This window comes from Equus caballus, chromosome 5 (assembly GCF_041296265.1).
Source record: "Equus caballus isolate H_3958 breed thoroughbred chromosome 5, TB-T2T, whole genome shotgun sequence".
Classification (NCBI taxonomy): Eukaryota; Metazoa; Chordata; class Mammalia; order Perissodactyla; family Equidae; genus Equus; species Equus caballus.
This window is the reverse complement of record NC_091688.1, coordinates 38,794,833-38,814,994: the sequence shown is the minus strand read 5'-3', so window position 1 is coordinate 38,814,994 and position 20,162 is coordinate 38,794,833. Positions and strand designations below refer to the sequence as shown.

The following is a 20,162-nucleotide window of genomic DNA, read 5'->3' as shown; positions in this document are numbered from 1 at the left end:
AAAAGCTTCTTTTCTTAAGGTCTGTTGTTTTCAGAACTAAAAAAAATGTTCAGTGTAACACTAGGTGACAGGAGGTAACAATTTTAGTTACTTCTTTCCTGCCTCAGTAGAACTTATATGAATAAAAGTGATTCTGCCATTTTTCCTGAAACTTAAACACAAATGGCATGCATTTCAAGATGTTTGTCTTCGGTAGTAGACACCCAGTGTTTGTCAGTCAGTTGCATAATGAATTAGGAGTCTTTGAGCAAAGGAAGTGGGTGTCCTCCTTTGAGCCTACTGATTGCCTTGCATCTATCTCTACATCCACTGTCAGCTCAGGTCATGAGGGCTCCCGAGTGACACTAAGCTTTGCCATCTGAGTCATGTGAATCATTGGCTCTACTGGCCTTCCAAGGTTGGTGCTGTTGCTTCTGTAGCCTTCAAATAATGGATGTTGAATAATTAAATAGCAAAACTGAGCTGCTCCATGTAGGAGGACTGTTTGATCCTGTGAGAGCAAAAATATCTTGAAGACCAAAAATTCTGCGTGGGTTGGGAGATGTGTCATATATCTGCATCTAGTTTATTTATTTATTTATCTACCATCAACCTCCTCCTCATCATCATTATCATCATCACCAATCATTTATCATCTATATATCTACGTATAAATCTGTATTAATCTGCTCTGGATGTCATAACAAAATGCCACAGATTAGGTGACTTAAATATCAGACATTTATTTTCTCACAGTTTTAGAGGCTGGAAGTCCAAGATTAAGTGGCTGGCAGGGTTGGTTTCTGGTGAGACTTCTCTTCTTGGTCACCTTCTGGTTGTGCAAATGGCTGCCTTCTTGCTGTGTACTCACATGGCCTTCCCTCCGCATGCATGAGGAGAGATACAGAGGTCCCCAATGTCCCTTATTCTTGTAAGGACACCAGTCCAATTGGGTTACAGCCTGCCCTCAAGACCTTGTTTAATCTTAATTACCTCCTTAAAGGCCCTATTTCCAAGTATCGTCACATTGGGGGTTAGGGCTCCAACATATGAATATTAAGGGGACGCAATCCAGCCCGTAATAATACTTAATCAGATAATTTGAAAGCGCTCTCCCATTAAATGGACTGGATTATATTTTAGATATTTCTTAGTACTGATGCACATTTCGTGAAAAAATAGGATGTATGTCGATAGAATGAATCCTTTTGGTCATTTCCATTTGGTAGCTAGAAGACAGCATATACAGCAGAACATCAGCAATGCCTCTATCAACTACAAACAAAAGGAAAAAAAAACGTTTTGGGCTAATTGTTTATGCAAGATAGTACACTAAAAGCTTTCGATCACATTTTGATCAAATGGCCATGTCGTACCCTTGTGATCCTGCCTAGACCTTTTCCTTGTCCTCTTCTATTCCATAGGCCCAGATGCTGAAGGCTCACCTGCCTTCACATGAATCTCTACTGTGAAAAGAATGCAGCATTTACTCAAATGCTGCCCACTCTGCTCCTAGAGATCAACAGACTCAGGGACAGAGGAGGCCTGCAGATATTTCACACAGCCTCACGTTCCTTAAAGCCTAGCCTCCTGGGAGGCTGAGTCCTGGAAGCAGAGGGTGCATGGTTGGAGAAAACAGGGAGAATGGCACAGGCTGCCTTTCAGGGCTTTGGAGGTCACTCAGGGTAAAGGGCTAGTGGCCCAAGGCCGATGATGCACAAGGAACATTCTCATAGTTTTCTCTATCATCATCATGGGCCCTGTCACTACTCCTGGCCTGACTTGCAGAGTCATCTGGATGTGACTTCTTCAACTCTGAATAGATGACTGTGAGTCCCTGGTGGGAAAAAACACAAACAGTAAATGCCTAAATATAGGTGAAGAAGAGCAGAAGGGAAGGAAAGCCAGTAAGTATGACCCACCTCATGCTCCTGATGCATCCTTGGTGAATTTGCTGTTGGATGGGAGAAGGGAAAAAGGTCTTAAACTGTGGGTGATATATTCCAAGTTACAGCCTACTCACAATGCACTCCAGGTCAATCTTTCCTCTGCTGACTCATCTCTTGACTGTTTCCTCTGCTGAATTCTTCCAAGCCCTCACAGACAAAAAATTACCTTCCTACACACACTCACACACACTCATAAGCCTTTCCCTTGCCCACCAAATGCCCAGAATGACTTTCTTGATTATTTATTTCTTTCTCCACTGCCATCACAACCCCAGCAAAGAAGCTCACCACCCCAACCCCCCAGAGCTTCTATGACTATATTCATCATCTGGGAGAAGGTGGCAAATGTGATTCACTACACTTTGCATGGAGGAAAAGTGGAGGAGTACAAACAGGGGCTCAGTATTCTAAGACTACGCAGCAATTTCCCAGGAAGCCAATGATTTGCAGCAGGGCATTAAGAAAATTCAGTATATGTATTCCTTCCATCCTTCCAAGGGGTATTTTAGATCTCTTTCATTTATTTATTAGCCAATAAGCATTCATTGAACAATGACCTTCTATTAAGAACTGGTAAGCTATAAGGAGACAGAAATGACACAAACTCTGTCCATATTATCAAGAAGCCTATAGTTTTTAAGGGGAGGAATGGACATGAGAAAAATGCAATGAGTATTATGAGCACCAAGATAGACATACACATTGAACTATGCTATGTAACTAGGAAAGGGTAATCAGTTCCTCCCCGGTTAGGGCATAAAGAGGGCTGGTGGGAATCACTCCAAGTTTCACAGTGGTTCCTAAACTGTGTCTTGAAATGTGAGCAAGGTTCCCCAGGTAAACTAAGGGCAAGGATATTATAGGACAAATAAGAAGCATGAGCACCAAAGAATGAAAAAGCCCAGTATAATCAGAAAAATGGCCAAGAGTTCAGTATGGCTAGAGTAAGCTCATAGAGGAGGGCCAAAGCACAGAGGGAGCCAAGGGTCATACTTTAAAATGGAGAGTCATCACGGGCAGTTAATCTAGGCAATGATGTGACCAACTGTGCATCTCAGAGGGATCATGCTGGAAACATATTGTTGGAAGGTTGGAGGAGAACAAGATTAGAAATAAAGAGATTAATTAAGAGAATTACAATTGTCTAAATATTAGATTATGAAAAGCTTATTAGCAATTATGTTCATTCCTTCATTCAAAAAATGTTTGAGGGAGCCTGTGGTTTTCCAAGCATTGCACTAGATGTTATTGATACGTTAGTGAAAAATTATAGTGTCTGTCCTCAAAGAGTTTGTGGGGTAGTGGTGGCAGTGTAGAGAGGTAAAAGGGAATAGATATGATTATATGATTGGTAATACAAGAGAAGCAGGTAGTTTCTTCCATTTTGGATTCATATTTGAGATGACTTTTTGATCAAAGCTTCCTTGCTAGATCTAAAAATACACTGTCACCTCATCTCTACTTGTCTGGAAGGTGTCTTACCTAAATTTTCTTTTGTACGCTGGATGCTCCAGATCTCAGAATAAACCAGGCCACTATCTCCAGGATTCACTGTCAAAGAATAGACCAAAGATGGCTGTAGGCAATAGCCCACACTCTAGACCCTTCCTCCCAGCTACCAAGTTCTATCCCCAACATAGCGACAGGAACGCCATTTTTAAATTTATTGTGAATGGCCATGGACTGTTGGTTAATCTCTCCTCCCTCCCTCTGTGCCGTAGGAAGTCCTTACCATTGCTGTACACTGGCTGCAGATCCATCAGGACTGGTGGCTCAGAGTGAGTTGGCTCTTGGGTGCCTGTCCTGAAAGGCTTGGACAAGGAAGGCCCCTGACACTCATTGGGACTGTAACTGTGACAGAGGGGGAGAGAGACAGGGAAGACAAGTATTTGTGGATCATACGGAGTCTCAGGGAAATCAATTTCCAGGAAGAGCCCAGCATAGTTCAGGTAAAAATATCATGGCTACTCTAAGAGACTGCATGACTTTTTCGAGAAGATGTCAGAAGGGGTGTAGCACAAGATGAAGCCCAGGGCAGCATTACAGAGAAGGCTGTCTAAGGCAAGGTTAGAGGGCTAAAGCTACACAGTCTCAAGGCACCTTAGATAGAGCAAATACTTATATTTGCCTGATTTTTTATTGTTTTCCAAAATTTAAATGCTTCAACATTGATACACAAAGACTTCTGCATTCCCAAAGAATTTGACTTTTGTCTTTTGTTAAAAGTCCCTTTCAATTTTCTCTCATATTACAACAATCTACTTTTCCTGTAAGAAACGATGAAGGCTCTTCATGAAATGTGTTGTGTTTTTTTTCTCAATATCATTTCCTTCTGCAGTTAATATTATGAATCGAACATTGTTGGCATTCAATAATCATTTCCAGAATGAGTGTGTGAGTGGAGGAATGAGAAATAAGGCAATAAATGAATTGTAGTCCTAAGAGAAATGATGTCATTAAGTTATCAGTGGTCAATTCTGTACTGAAGCACATCTAAGGAAGTAGATAAATTAATATGGATAGCAAATAACATGAATTCTGTGTATAAGTAAGTATAAGTGAGTATTTTTCACAAATGTGATTGAAAGCAGCCTTCTTAATCACATTTTTGGATTTCATAAGAATTTGAAAATGTAAATAGGAAGTTCAGTCAGATATTTTTTAATGTACATATTCCATGTTCCTATCTTGTGGGTATAAATAAATCATGAAAATGTTCACAGCACAAGAAGCAGGGACCTCACCTAGGTATTCCGGTGGCAGAAAGTCCTCCTGAAAAAACAAAGGAAGATTGATGATAAGTGAGCTGCGCAGACAATGAGCTGTATGTTAGAGTGTCCCTTCCTAGCAATCAGATTCATTCTAGATCTCAGTCATTGAGAATCTTAGAGAACATCCAGCTCCACCCACCAGCATCCCCCTGTGTCATGTTATAGATAAGGAAGGCGGAATCTTGAAAGACATTTGCACAGGATCACACTTATTTTGACTCACTATTCACTCAGTAATAACAGCATGAACTCTAAGTAGTTGTGACCAAGTAGCAGAAGAGAGACAGCTAAATGTTTAACTCTGGGCCAACTGCTTCCCTCATTCCCACTTCTCTTCATTTGTAAAAGAGATGAGAAATTGGCGATTTATAATAGAAGCCAATATTCACGCGCCAGGCACTGTTCTAAGCAGATTACATAGATTGTCTCATAGTATCTAAAAGATAGACACTATTATTATGACCATCATATTGCTACAGAAACTTGGGTCTGGAGAATTTAATTTACTTGCCAAATATCAAGTATTTGGCAAGTTACATTGCTGGAATTTTAATCCACACAATTAATGATAAAGTCAATAAATTTATCACTCCCTTTAGTAACTTGTAGGATATACTCAGGCTTAAGGAGCAAAAATCTTCACTTCTGGAAAAATTTGGAAGGGTTCAGTTCTTCTCTGAGAAGTCTGGCCAATAATTAGAATGAAGACTTTACTATTAGGGAAGTAGATTAGGCAAGATTTTGAGGTGAGAAAGGCAGAGAACATCTGATTGGTGGACTGTCAGAAGTCCTTAGCTGAGTTTGCTATTTAAAATGACACTTCCCCTAGGTCTCAGGATTTCCTGGGTTTCTGCCCTCATGGATTATATAAAATGACGGTTGGTAATCTTTCTTTAAGCTGATGTTGTGTTGACTGAGCAAATCTGTTTTTCAAAAATTATCAACTTCAACACTGAGGTTCTAATGTCTTCACTTTTAGCATGTTACTTATTAATAAATGACATCCTGGATAGGCAATGAGATAGAAAAGTAATTTTGAAATTAGGAGGTGAGACCAGCCTTTTATAAGTCACCAAGGAATAATGAAAAGAATATGGGCTCGAGGGTTAGGAAGATCCAGGTTAAGCCCTACCTTAATAGATATGTGAGTCTGGAAAAGTTACTTAACTTCCCCAAATCTCCATTTCTTCATCTCTAATATGATAATAATAATATTAGTTGAATTTAACTGAAATTATTTATTGAACAATTGGCAGCACTAATAGACACAAAATAAATGACAGATTTTATGATGAGTACCATTGGGGTTAGTGCTGTTATTCTCTTTACATATTTTTTAAAAATTATATACACGTATGATTTTATATGTAATGTTATTCAAGAAAATACTAAGTAGCTTTAAAATATCAATCACAAAATGTTGATGTCATTTTTCATACAAAGAAATAGAAGGCTGGAGGCTAATTGATTGACCTGGAAAGAGGGGTAAGAAGACAATGCTTGACCAGCATCATTGAAAAAAATATGTAAGCTTTTTCATTAAACTGAGATCCAGATGTTTTATTTATTTTTTTGCTTATTTTCTTGATTTTCATTATGAGCCCTGAGAAAGTGTGAACAGAAAGAAGCATTTAGCCTGATGGAAAAGGAGATGCCATGTTACGTCACACGGAGAGAAAGACAGAAAGTAAAAGATTAGTAATTCCAAAATATAAAGTCTTCAAACCTTACAAACACCCAAAGCACTGAATAAAACAGTCTACACATTCAAAGATTCCCGATCCACGGAAAAACATTCAGAGAGAAAAAGAAACAGTCACAGAAGAACAAAGATAAGAATGATAGCAGATTGTTTTTTTGTCTGAAGCAATGCACACAAGAAGACAGTAGAGCAACGTCTTTAAAATACTGAAAAAAAAGAATTTTCAACCTTGAATTCTATGCCAGCAAAAATATCTTTCACAAATGAATGCAAAATAACAACTTTTGCAGACATACAAAAGCTGAAATAATTCATCACCAGCAGGCTCATACTACAGGAAATGTAAAAAGAAACACTTTGGGCAGAAACAAAATGATACCAAATGAAAATATGGATATACAAAGAGGAATAAAGGACGTTGGAAGTGGTGAATTCATGAGTAAGTATATAAGATTTTTAGATTATGTTAAAGTCAGATATACTGTGATGAGTTAGAGATGTACACTATAAACTCTAAAACGGTCTCTAAAGTAGCAAAACAAAGAGCTATGTAATAAAAAAGCCAACAAAATAAATAAAATGGAATCATAAAAATACTCAGTTGATCCAAAAGAAGGCAGAGCAAAAGGAAAAAAGAACAGCTGAGACAAATAGAAAAGAAACAGCAAAATAATAAATAAATCTAAGCTTATCAATAATCACATTAGTAAATGGTCTAAATGCTTTAGTTAGAAGGTAGAAACCCAACTGGGAGAAGATATTTGCAAACCATATATCTGATAAGGGTTTAATATCCAAAATATACAAAGAACTCATACATCTCAACAATAAAAAAACAACAACCCCATTAAAAAATGGGCAAAAGATCTGAACAGAGATTAATAAATACGTTTAGCAAGGTTGCAGGACGTGAGGACATATAAAAATCAACTGTATTTCCATATACTAGCAATAAACAAACAGAAATTAAAATTTTAATTTCATGCTCATCATTCTTTGTTAGTTTTATCCAAATTTCACTATACTTGACAGGTATTCAAATATATTTCAGAGTTTATGGTTTACACCTAGGGCTATTGTCTTGTTGTTGTTATAAATAGAGGAGTTTATTTCTCATTCTTTTTGTTTTCAGTAAGCTTTGGCTGGGGGTGGAACAGTAAATACTTAACTTTCTAATTTTTAATTGGAAGCAAAGCTCTGCTACCTGATTTAAATCTCACATTAAACACATGGAGTAACAACTTCATTGAAATACTTATTCTACCTTTTTGTCACAGTTGCCTGCAGAGTGCCAGACAGTAGAACTAAGAGCCTATTACTTGGAGGGAAAAATTGACCCTTATCAGATGCACCACACAAGTCCAAATTAAGTCACATAAATTAAGTCCACATAAGTCACAACATCAAAGGGTGAGAAGTAGGTACTGACCTGATTTCCTTTGGGTCTTGAACTTGCACACCAGAGCAGCAGTAGCAGCAAGGACAAGGATAATTAGCAGCCCTGAGATGACTCCCACAGTGATAAGGATTATTTTGCTCCTGGAAGGCACTAAATGGAGAGACCTATAGTTGAGTTCCAGTAGCAAATATTTCTGATCTAGGCAAAGACCATGTGGGTGGGAGCTAGAGACCTATCAGGACAGATTTTTGCCAGGTTCTGATTTCTCCGTTTGAATTATCTCTGGTATAATTTGTAAATTTCAAAATAATGGCACATGGAGGGTGATTGGCAGCATCTAAGATTAAAATTTATTTCCTTTTCTTCTCCTCCATGAAATCAGTACCAATCTCCAGAAGCCCCAAGCCTTGGTGTCATTTTCAAAATCTCTTAGACATTGGTAGAATTTGTACAATCTGTTGGAGAAATATTTTATCAACATAACTATAACCTATAGCCCAGGTACCACCAACCCACCTGTGAAGTTGAGTCTCACCACCTCACTGCATTGCACCCCCAGACCATTGTTTGCCCCACAGAAGTAGTTCCCAGAAGGCTGTGCCATCAGAAAGAGGTTGAAGGATGCTCCTCCTCCAAAGGGGGCCAAGCTTTTCCCCAGAGCGACATTGTCATGATAAAACCAGTACAGGATTGGGGGAGAGCCTCTTTGGGCCTCACAGCGAAGCTCCAACACATCTCCCACCACAGGCTGGGTGCCGGCAGGGTTGAGAGTGAGGACAGGACGAGACACTGGAACTGAGGGAGGAAACATAGTTCACCGGAAGTTTTAGTTCAGTATATATACAGGAAAATTTAATAAAGGAAATATCCAGCATGTTTATTAGTAGGAACATGGACCCAGGATTCAGGAAAACCTGAGTTTGAATCCTGTCTCTGCCCTTTTTTAGCTCTGTAATCTTGATGTTTTAAAACTTTTTAATGTCTCTGAGTCTCAGTTTATTCCTTTGTAAGATATAATTAATAATGATTATATCTCAGGCTATGAGTAATAAATCTCATGAATGTAAAGTGCTCAGTAAATGTTAGCTATTACTATTGATAGAAATAATAATTAAAAGCAAGGTTCGCTTCTCAGCATCACTGACTCCTGAGTACTAGCTTTAAACCTACACTTCCACATCTATCGAAAGTAGGACCTCATTACTCTAGCCAATTACCTTCCTTTATTTTTCTATGCAGCATTTAGCACTAACATCTATCTGTGTATCTATTTATCTATGTCTCTCTCTCTTTCATCTATCTATCATTGTTGTATATCTGATTCCCCCAATAGAATGTGAGTTTCAAAAGAATGAGGACTTGTCTGTTTGTTCATTATATTTCCAGCTGCTGGAACTTAACCTGGCATGCAATAGTTCCTCAATAACTGGTGATTGCATGGGTGACCAAACTGATCAGATTGGCATAAAAATGTCCAGATACAGCAATAGCAACAATGATTTCCTTTTTAATTGATGATTATAGAACTAGGTCAGCCAGGAAGAACAGAAAAATCATTTTTACTAATATATGGAATTATTAATAAATAATGTGGAATGTGAACTGTGATTGCTTGTTCTGCTAAGTCGTGAGGGAACCTGGATGAGCGAATTTGTGTGCAGTGCTTTAGATATAAGCTGTGTGTGTCATTGGCAAGAGAAGGTTGGTAAGGATCTCAAACTCTGCTCTGCATCAGAGATTGACTCAAAGGGAAGCACGGGAATCAATTCTTGAACGGAAATGGTTTCTCTTGAAAATGCGCCATCTGCTGGCTGCAAAACAGATGGCACCAACTGCCTCAGGGTGGAAATACCAACACTGGCTTTTGGAAGTGTAGGTTTCCTGCTAAATCTAAACAGATGGCTTGAGTTTGGCCCTTCTGTACATCCTTTGACATATAAAGTGACCTGGGCCAAATGCTAAGGGCCTCAGGGGTAAGTCTTTATATGTACTTTGTGCATCTCAGTGTGCCTTTCCACCCACATTATGGCCTCATATTTCTTTTTATCTCCTTTTTTTTTTTTTAAGATTGGCACCTGAGCTAACATCTGTTGCCAATCTTCTTTTCTTTTTTTTTTCTTCTTCTTCTCTCCAAAGCCCCCTAGTATATAGTTGTATATTATAGTTTTGAGTGCCTTTGATTGTTCTATGTGGGACGCTGCCTCAGCATGGGTTGATGAGCAGTGCCGTGTCCACATCCAGGATCCAAAAAGTCAAAGCCCTGGGCTGCCAAAGAGGTTCTGCAAACTTAACCACTCGGCTACGGGGCTGGCTCTCCAATTTCTTTTTATTGCAGTAAAATACACACACCATAAGATTTACCATCATAATCATTTTTAAGTGCTCAATTTAGTGGTATTAAATATATTCGTAATGTTGTGCAACCATAACAACCATCCATAACTTTTCATTTCGTAAGACTGAAACTCTATACCCATTAAAAAATAGCTCCCCGGGCCAGCCCGGTGGCACAGTGGTTAAGTGTGCACGTTCCGCTTCGGCGGCCAGGGGTTCGCCGGTTTGGATCCCGGGTGCAGACATGGCACCGCTTGGCAAGCCATGCTGTGGCAGGCATCCCACATATAAAGTAGAGGAAGATGGGCATGGATGTTAGCACAGGGCCAGTCTTCCTCAGCAAAAAGAGGAGGATTGGCAGCAGATGTTAGCTCAGGGCTGATCTTCCTCAAAAAAACAAAAAAAAGTAGCTCCCCATTTCCCCACTCCCCAGCCCGTGGAACCACCATTCTACTTTCCATATCTATTATTTTGACCTCCCTAAGTATCTTATGTAAGTGGAATTGTATAGTATTTGTCTTTTTGCGACTGACTTCTTTCACTTAGCATGATGGCCTCAAGATTCATAAATGATGTAGCATACATTAGAATTTTCTTTAAGTCTGAATAATATCCCATTGTATGTACATACCACATTTTGCTTATCCATTTACCTATTGATGGATACTTGAGTTGCTTCTATGTTTTAGCTATTATGAATAATGCTGCTACGTACATTGGTGGACAAATATCTCTTTGAGAACTCACTTTCAATTTTTGAGGATGCATACCTTAGAGTGGAATTTCTGGATCATATGGTAGTTCTATCTTCAAATTTTGAGGAACCTCCATACTGTTCTCCATAATGGTTGCTCCATTTTACATGCCCACCAACAGAACATAAGGGTTTCAATTTCTCCACATCCTTGTCAACACTTGTTCTTTTCTATTATTTTTTATGATAGCTATCTTAATGGGTGTGAGGTGGTATTTCATTGTAGTTTTTTTGTTTTTGTTTTTGTTTTTAAGATTTTATTTTTTTCATTTTTCTCCCCAAAGCCCCCAGGTACATAGTTGTATATTCTGAGTTGTGGGTCCTTCTAGTTGTGGTATGTGGGATGCCGCCTCAGCATGGCTCGATGAGCGGTGCCATGTCCACGCCCAGGTTCGAACTGACGAAACCCTGGGCCGCCTGCAGCTGAGCACGCAAACTTAACAACTCAGCCACTGGGCCGGCCCCTAGTTCATTGTAGTTTTGATTTGCATTTCCCTAATAATCATGTGATGTTGAGCATCTTTTCATGTGTTTATTGGCCATTTATTTACCTTCTTTTGAGAAATGCTTATTCAAGTCCTTTACCTATTTTTTAACTGGGTTTTTTTTTTTTCTTGTTGTTAAGTTTCAGGAGTTCTCTAATTCTAGATACCAATCCCTTATTATATATATGATTTGTAAATATGTTCCCCCATTCTGTGGGTTGCTTTATCAATCTGTTGATATTGCATTTTGATGTACAAAATTTTTAAAAATTTTCATGAAGTCCAATTTGTTGGTTATTTTTCTTTTTTGCCTGTATCTTTGGTGTCTATCAAAAATAATATGGCTAAATCCAATGTTATGAAATTTCCCTAAATTTTATTCTAAGAGTTTTATGGTTTTAGGTCTTAAATTTAAGTCTGTTGTCCATATTAAGTTAATTTTGTGTGTGGTGTTAGGTAAGGGTCCAACTTCATTCTTTTGCATGTGGATATTCAGTTTTCCTAGCAACATTTAATGAAAAGACTGTCTTTTCCCCATTGAATGGTGTTGACACCCTTGTCAAAAATCAAGTGACCATATATGTGATGGTTTATTTCTGGGCTTGCTATTCTATTCCATTGGTCTATATGTCTGTCTTTACGCCAGTACCATTCTGTTTTGATTACCATAGATTTATAGTTAAATTCTGAGAACAAGAAGTATGATGCTTCCAGTTCCATTCTTCTTCAAGATTGTTTTGGCTATTTGGGGTCCCTTGAGATTCCATATGAACTTTAGAATGCATTTTTCTACCTCTGCAAAAAACAACATTGGAATTTTTATAGATATTGCATTGAATCTGTAGGTTGCTTTGGGTGGGATTGACATCTTAACAATGCTAAGTCTTCTAATCCCTGAACGTGGGATGTGTTTACATTATTTTGTCTTCTACAACTGCTTTCAGCAATGTTTTGTAGTTTTTATTGTCCTAGTCTTTCCTCTCCTTAGTTAATTCCTAAGTATTTCATTCTTTTTGAGACATTTTAAATGGAATTGTTTTCATAATTTCCTTTTCAGATTATTCGTTGTTAGTGTCCAGAAATGCAGCTGATATTTACGTGTTGAGTTTGTATCCTGCTACTTTGATTAATTTATTTATTAGCTCTAACAGGTATTTTGGGGGGTGTGTATAATCCTTAAGGGTTACTACATATAAAATCATGTCATTGGTGAACAGAGATAATTTTAAATTCTTCCTTCCCAACTTGGATGACTCTTATTTCCTTTACTTGTCTAAATGCTCTGGCTAGAAATTCTGATACTATCCCGAATAGAAGTGGGAAGAGCGAGCATCCTTGCCTTGTTCCTGTTCTTAGAGGAACACCATCCTGCTCCACCCTGCCTGGGACATGAATAATCCCTTTGTCTAGCATATCCACGTTGTATACACTACCTGCCCATTTGTCACTCAGTAGCGATCTTGGTTATCAGATCTACTGTCATAGTATTGCAGTGCTTGTGTTGAAGTAATCCTTATTTTGCTTAATAATGGCCTCAAAGTACAAGAGTAGTGATGCTGGTAATTTGGATATGCCAAAAAGAGGCCACAAAGTGATTCCTTTAAGTGAGAAGATTCAAGTTCTCAACTTAATAATGAAAAAGAAAATCGTATAGTGAAATTGTCCTGATCTAAGGTAAGAATGAATTTTCTATCTGTGAAATTGTGAAGGAACAAGAAATTCATGCTAGTTTTGCTGTCGTAACTCAAACGGCAAAAGTTATGACGACAGTGCATAATAAGTGCTTAGTTAAGATAGAGTTCGGTACTCTCCTTGGTTTTTGGTAACCACTGGATGTCTTGGAACATATCCCCAACAAATAAGGAGGGACGTTTAGTTCTTTTAAATTCTTTGTCTAGCGTATCTGCCATCAGGTCTTTTTCAGAGACTGTTTCTGTTGGTTTACCTTTTTTCCTTTGAATGGACAATACTTTCCTATTTCTTTGTATGTCTGTGATTTTTTCTTTGAAAATTGGACATTTGAATTTAATAATCTGGTAGCTCTGAAAGTCAGATTCTCCTCCTTCCCCAGGTTTTGCTGTTTTTGTTATTGTTTTTGTTTATTATTTTGCTTTTTTTTTTAAAGATTTTATTTTTTCTCCTTTTTCTCCCCAAAGCTCCCCAGTACATAGTTGTATATTCTTCTTTGTGGGTCCCTCTAGTTGTGGCATGTGGGACGCTGCCTCAGCGTAGCTTGATGAGCAGTGCCATGTCCGCGCCCAGGACTCGAACCAAAGAAACCCTGGGCCGCCTGTAACAGAGTGCGCGAACTTAACCACTCAGCCACGGGGCCAGCCCCTATTCTTTTGCTTTTTGATTGTTGTAGGCTATCTCTGTGCCAAAGATCACCCTGAGGTGTAGACTTAAGGTCTTCTAAGGTTTTTTCTGAGACTTTCCTTGGGCATGCACACTCACTTTCAAAATATCCCTGTATATGCAGTTGTTTTTGAATGTCCTAGTCCTTAACGTCCAGTTCCAAAAGGAAGGAAAAAAAAAGTTAAGAAGGGAAAAAAAGGGTGGCAGCCCTTTAAACCCTCTGGAAGTCCCTTCAGCTGGAGAGTGAGGGGCTTGCAACAGAGGAAGGAGGTACAACAACCGTCTGTAGCTGCCTGCGTCTGTCTGCACACCTCTGTGATCAGAAGCAGCAATTGGGCTCAGAGCACAGATTCCCCAATATTTGGAGGACAGGGTCCTTTTTGCCCACCTCAGCTCCCCACAAGCTGTGTGCAAGCTGCTCCAGGAACACATACACAGCAGCCTGCCACAGGGCTGAGGGTGGGAGTTGGGTAGCTGCTACTGTGCTAAGAGCTGAAATTGATGGAAATTAACTGCAATTTACCGACCAAGCCTTCCTGTGGGAGTTGCAAGCTTCCAGTAGACTCTAGAATCCCAAAATAATTGCCTCAGACAGATTTTCCCGTGCAATTCTAAGTAAGAAGACAGATTCCTAAGCTCGGAGTAGTGATTCTCAGCTTCTTCCATTGTATTTCTCCCTCCAGGGTTCACCAAACTTCTGGTTCTACATGCACATCCCAATAAAGTCAGAGAATTTTAGTGCTGAAAGAGACCATGGTTATCACCAAGTTCAGTGGTCTCCACGATGGGATGCAAACCAACCGAATGGGGTATGAGAAGAAAATATGAGAATGTTTGAGTATTTTAACTTGACAGTAAGCAAGAAATTCAGCTTTGCCAATAGTCACATTGGCACTCTTACTCAGGCCATGTGTCATAGCCTGTGCTGAGATCTGTAAGGGAGTTCTTGTGAAGGCAGTGGGGTACCAACCGCATGGAGGAGTTGACAGCAGGACCTTCAATTGTTTGTTCATTTTCAGCATATGGGAACATGTTGCCCTCCAAGTCGTCTATTTCAGTATTTTTACATATTATTGCAACTTAAATAATTAAAGACTTTAAAATACTTTTCAATGAAATTGACTAATAACAACAACATCTTTTTGAACCACATAAAAGTTTTTCAATTATTTGGTGGTCAAGTTCTAAAAAGAGGAGGTAAATATAAAAATTATGCATGCGTTTTTCTATGAAGAAAGATTATTATTTTACTTTTGGTGTTTTTCTTTCTTTCTTTCTTTTTCTGATGATCAGTGACTCAATAGTATAATATTTAGTTCGACATTAAAAAAAAAGACTTTTAACAGAACTCATTATTAATACTTTCTAAGTAAACTCATGCGATAGAGATAATCTTTTGTAAAATGGTTGTTTAAAAATAATTACACTTCTATGTGGTTTTATTATCAGAATATGTCAATATGTCAACTTCAAATATTTATATCTACACATTTAAAATTGTATTTAAATAGCATGTACTAACCAGTTTATATGTCTTTCAAAGCTTGAACTCATCTGTAATAAATTTAAATATGCAACATTTCTCATGTATTTTGCAAGAATAACAATGACATCAATAAAAATGGAAATGTACTAGCCAAATTTCAAGGAAAATCTTTGCATAATTAGTGTATTGGATTGAAAAATGGGTATCATAGATGCTTTGTTTCCACTTGGATCTGGATACATTGGTAAGACATCTTTTATGTGATAGCAGCCACTGAAACCAATTGGAATAACTCAAACTCATAGCCAGGCATCAAATAACTGTACCACAAAGAGTAAACCAAGACGTTGAAAATGAAAAATTCTTATTCAATTACCATTTTAATCAAAGATTCTAAGAATATTTTAAAATATTGTTTATTTCATCCTTATGTAATTTATGTTTCTGTGTTTAATAGTGTATATATTAAGCTACTACAGTAGAACATGTATGTGACTAATAAAAAGTTTGGCTGAAAGTGATGTGGGATCAGGAATGTTTTTGCCTCCGTGATTTACTTGAATCAATTACTTTATAAGTGGGGAAACTGAGGACAAGACTAGAAAAGAGACTTGTTCACCGTCAAATAAATAGATATCTTCTTGTTCAAGACTGGAATCCCAGTTTCAGCACACTATCTGGTTCTCCCAGGTTCAAATCCTCCTTAAATCATAACCCAACTTTGGACCATAGGAAGAGTCATTATTAACCTAGATACCATAAGTATTCCAATAGTTTGGAATAGTTGGAGAACAAGAAGCCATGGCAAAATCCAGAGAATGTAAGGGTTTGAGGCACTGGGAGTCACCGCCACATCTCTTAATCCTGCCACCTCCTCCTAAGTCTCAGTGCTTCTCCTCACCTTCCAAATGCTGGGTACTTTGGAATGATCATGGCATGGACTACGGGTCTCTCCTAAATAGGTGGGCACATCGCTAATTGCCAACATATGCTGGAAGTGGGAAATAAAGATGCCTTGATAGCTCTGGTGAAGAAAAATTTTGTTTGGAGATACCGAGAACATCATATTCAATGATATCCTAACATTTGAAGAGTCAGAAGGCATGTGGCGAAAGTGAGAAGGCCAGACAGGTCATCAGTGTGAAGGCCAAGAGAAAGCTCTGCTGCTCTGATAGCTGTGGGTGTCCACAAGGAGAGACACTTTGTCTAGTAATCCAGAGAGCCAAGTAGGAATTTAGATTGGAGGGGAGCAGAGGAAGAAAACCTTGGCAAGGGTCAGTTGGGTCATTTGTTCGTGGACAAAGGAATTTAGATATAAAGCTTTCTATATGACGTTCCTTCATCAGAAATTGCTAAACCATCATATATCTGGTATTTTGGAAAGTCTTTTTGCCTCTACTAGAAGACTATGTGGAATATATGGCTTTCATGACAGAGGAAATAAAGGAATTGCCTAAGTTACTGAATGTATAGCCAGAGGGAAGAATCCCAGAACCTTCAGGTGGAGGCAGAAAACGTGGGGAGTCTTCTGGGACATCACACCAGTAAATAGCCCAAAGGGTCTCTGTTTGTGAGAAGACATTATCTGTTCTTGGCTGCAACTGCTATGGACATATCCTACTTACCTGTGACGCTGAGAATCACTTTGTCGCTATGCTGGGCTCCCAGGCCATTGTCAGCCTCACAGGAGTAGTTTCCAGAATGGTCTGCAGTCAGAGAGAGGTTGAAGGATGCTGCTCTTCCAGAGGGGGCTGAGCTGCTTCCCAGGGTGGCAACTTCGTGGTAAAACTGGTACAGGATTGGAGGAGAGCCTCTCCAGGCCTCACAACGAAGCTCCACCACATCCCCTACCACAGCCTGGGCCCTGGGAGCCCTGATGGTGAGGACAGGGCGAGACACTGGAACTGAGAGAGAAAAAAGCTGTCAGAGAAGGACTCTGAAGCTGTGACAGGTTCAGAACTCCATTCGAGGAGGCTAAAAATAGATATATCCCTTGAGTCATGAGGAGCAATCCTGGAAAATTTTGTCTTCATCACTACTAAGTCCTCTCCACAGAAAGTAAGGTGTCTTCAACTTATTTTGCCCTCTTTGCCATTCCTTAATTAGCTTTTAAATTTTTACACCTCTGTTCCGTTGCTTTCTTTAGAAGAACCTGACAGAGAACCTAAACCCTGGCTTGCAAACCAAGGCTGAGTAAAAGGAATAGGGAACTTACTTCTCACTGTGATGGTAATCAGTGTACTGAGGATGGGGCCATGAATGTTGTCAGCTGCACAGTAGTATCTCCCAGCATCACTCTCCTTCACAGTGGGTATTTGGAGCTCTGCTGACAGGGAACGCTGGGTCTTTTTTTCCAAAATTCTTATTGTGCCTTCTCTGTGCCAGGAGAACGTGATAGTTCCTGTCCCCTTGGTTACTGAGCAGATAAGGACCAGATTTTCTCCTTCAATCAGCTTCCCTCCAGGGGGCTGGATTTCTAGATTCACATCAGACACAGGGACTCCTGGGAGGACAAAAGATGACACATGAGGGTCTTGATGGAAGGGACTTCAAGGTCAAGGAGAAGGCTGGTGCTGCCGTGAATAAGCCAATAGAAGCAGGTGCAATAGACAGGGGTCCAAAGTAGGAATTAAGGAATTAATTGTATATATTATTATAAAGGGAGTAATACTCCTCCTCTCATGGACAATTCCCATTCTTGAGTAATGCTGGCATCGGACCCTTAATCTTAAACCTAATGTTGAATGCTGTCACATTTTATGGACATTTGTCTCTAAGGAAAATTTGATGCACCAGTGGACCACAAAATAAGAGATAACACTTGGAATATTACTTCTATCCTGAAGTGGCTTTACTCAGAATCCAAACTCCTCTTCTATCTTTCAAGACTTCACCCTCATCTCCCTCTTCCCACATTCTTCTTTGGCTATTCTGGTTTGTGTTTATGTTCCTCTTTTCTTATTGTTTTGGAACAAGTTTACATCAAAACATGCACTCACCGTAGGGACCTCTAAAGACAGCATGTGGTCATCTGTGCTTTTAGTTATCTGTTTACACATGAGAGACAGATCTTGTGGTCTCTGTAGTCCCTACAGCACTGGGCACCCAGTAACTGATCCATAACTACTATCACCTGACTTAGATGGAAAAGAATGGTCTAGGGATATTAAGCCAATGTTGAACCACAAAAGAAGGATACTAGGATAGCTGGAGTCTCCTCACTGTTATGTTCGTTATCCCAGGGAGGAGATGTCATGTTCTGTTCTTCTCTCCTCAGCTCTGATTCCGAATGAGCAGCCCCATAGACACTCACTCTGTACACGTATCTGGGATTTCAAGCTTCTTTTCATGGTACTGTGAGTCACTGTCTCTGCCTGGCACCAGTAAGACCTTGAGTCTTCACTCCATATGGCAGGGATCTGGAGCCCTGAGGAGCTGCTCCAGCCTGACCCCAGGGCCTGATCTTCTCTGAAGAAACAGAATTGAAGCTGAATGTATGACTTCTCCGGAGGGAGCCAGGTCTCACATTTCAGGGTCATTGGGCTCCCCTCTATGGGCTGGGAGGGGCTTGCTGTCAGCACAGGAGGTGGAAACAACTCTAGAGAGAAGAACAAATACAATTCCCAAGGTAGTGAGGCTCAGCATGCCTGGAGAGATGCATATGTGTTCTCAGCAGCAGCCATCAGGAGATAGAGACTCATGCAGATCGAACCACTTCTCATCTCCCTCCCGTGGCTGGCTCCAAAGAGGCTTTTCATGAAATCCCCACTGATGAGAACCTTCCCTCAATCCACACCCACTGGTTCCCTGCCAAGCCCTTCTACCCACAGGAGTGTAGCCATTACCTTGAACTTGGATCTGTATAGGTTTTGAAGTTTCTTTCCGTGAGCCCCAGAAACCCCTTCTAGAAGCAGTACAATGATATTTGCTGTTGTCCAGGGAGTCTGAATTTATTGTGATGGAGTCTGAATTATAATTGCCACCAAGTTCTTCTCCGTCTTTGTAGTAAATCTTTTCACTAATATCCTCTTCTTTCCTCCCCCGGCATCTCAGATATACATAATCTCCTTCAAAAACAGGGTGGGAAGCCTGGAGAATCAGCCAGTCTGCAAAGAACGGAGGAACACAATCAATTTATCCTTGCTGCTTCATTCTTCAAGCTGTAATTTTTGCTCACTTTGAAAGAGCTACAGTCCTGTACACAGTTGCAAATGTCCTCCATCAACATTTCCACATAGCCCCTATCCTCGACTCTCCCTTGTTCTAGGATAGTGAACTAACCCCAGGATAGGTCCTTAAGAAATTCTCATACACATTTTTAGAAGAGGAATTTTATGCCATGCCTTTCTTCAGTCCTCAGTCCCTCTTTGTCTGGTGACTTCTGGGTAACTGACGCTTCTCTGGATGGAGAAGAAGGACTATGAAGCATCGTGCTGCTGTTCTATCTTGTTATTTCCTGGGGACAGCACTTCCAATAGCCTCATGCCTGAAGGGCTCTGCATTAACCCAGCCCTCAGATATGCTGCCCAGTGGCTTTACTTCAAAAACTCTTCCTTTCTTTCCTTACCAGATGAAAATCTCACATGCACAGGGTCACTGAGGGAAGATCCTTTGGTCTTGCATTTGTAGTATCCAGTCTTCATAATTTGAATTTCTCCAGATTCTTCTTTCAACAAATTGTCATTATAATACCAGGATATGTCTCCCCTGGTTGGAGAATTGGAATCCCTGCATGTGAGAGTCACTTTCTCTCCATTGAAGTTCACAGACCATGGAGGAGTTAGGTGAATAAAAGCTTTTGGAGCTAAACCTGAAGAGGAAATAGAGAGATGAAGGCACATGAAGGTGAATGGGAGGTGAATAGAGAACAGGGGAGGCCCTGGTCTGCAGCTGGGAGTTTTCTTGTGCTAATTCCTATTAGGACCTGGATTAGAAATGGAACAGAAAC

At 39.6% G+C, this 20,162-nt stretch overlaps 1 protein-coding gene across 2 annotated transcripts in view; it reads right to left on the bottom strand.

Annotated features, from left to right (window-relative positions):
- Nucleotides 1-706: 706 nt before the first annotated feature.
- The window catches only part of LOC100630470 (Fc receptor-like protein 3), a 29,578-nt gene continuing 10,122 nt past the window's right edge, over nucleotides 707-20,162 (bottom strand). Inside the window, exons 3-14 of one of the 2 annotated variants that reach the window (XM_023640945.2) lie at nucleotides 19,782-20,024; nucleotides 19,060-19,320; nucleotides 18,528-18,812; nucleotides 17,430-17,717; nucleotides 16,840-17,118; nucleotides 8,317-8,595; nucleotides 7,831-7,950; nucleotides 4,673-4,700; nucleotides 3,661-3,779; nucleotides 3,411-3,479; nucleotides 1,902-1,933; nucleotides 707-1,816 (exon numbers count right to left, since the gene is read on the bottom strand). In XM_023640945.2, coding sequence (XP_023496713.1) covers nucleotides 1,673-1,816; nucleotides 1,902-1,933; nucleotides 3,411-3,479; nucleotides 3,661-3,779; nucleotides 4,673-4,700; nucleotides 7,831-7,950; nucleotides 8,317-8,595; nucleotides 16,840-17,118; nucleotides 17,430-17,717; nucleotides 18,528-18,812; nucleotides 19,060-19,320; nucleotides 19,782-20,024 — 2,147 coding nt within the window. In that variant the 3' untranslated portion in view covers nucleotides 707-1,672. The remainder of the gene's footprint in view (nucleotides 1,817-1,901; nucleotides 1,934-3,410; nucleotides 3,480-3,660; nucleotides 3,780-4,672; nucleotides 4,701-7,830; nucleotides 7,951-8,316; nucleotides 8,596-16,839; nucleotides 17,119-17,429; nucleotides 17,718-18,527; nucleotides 18,813-19,059; nucleotides 19,321-19,781; nucleotides 20,025-20,162) is intronic. The other variant, XM_005609991.4, reaches the window with a different exon arrangement.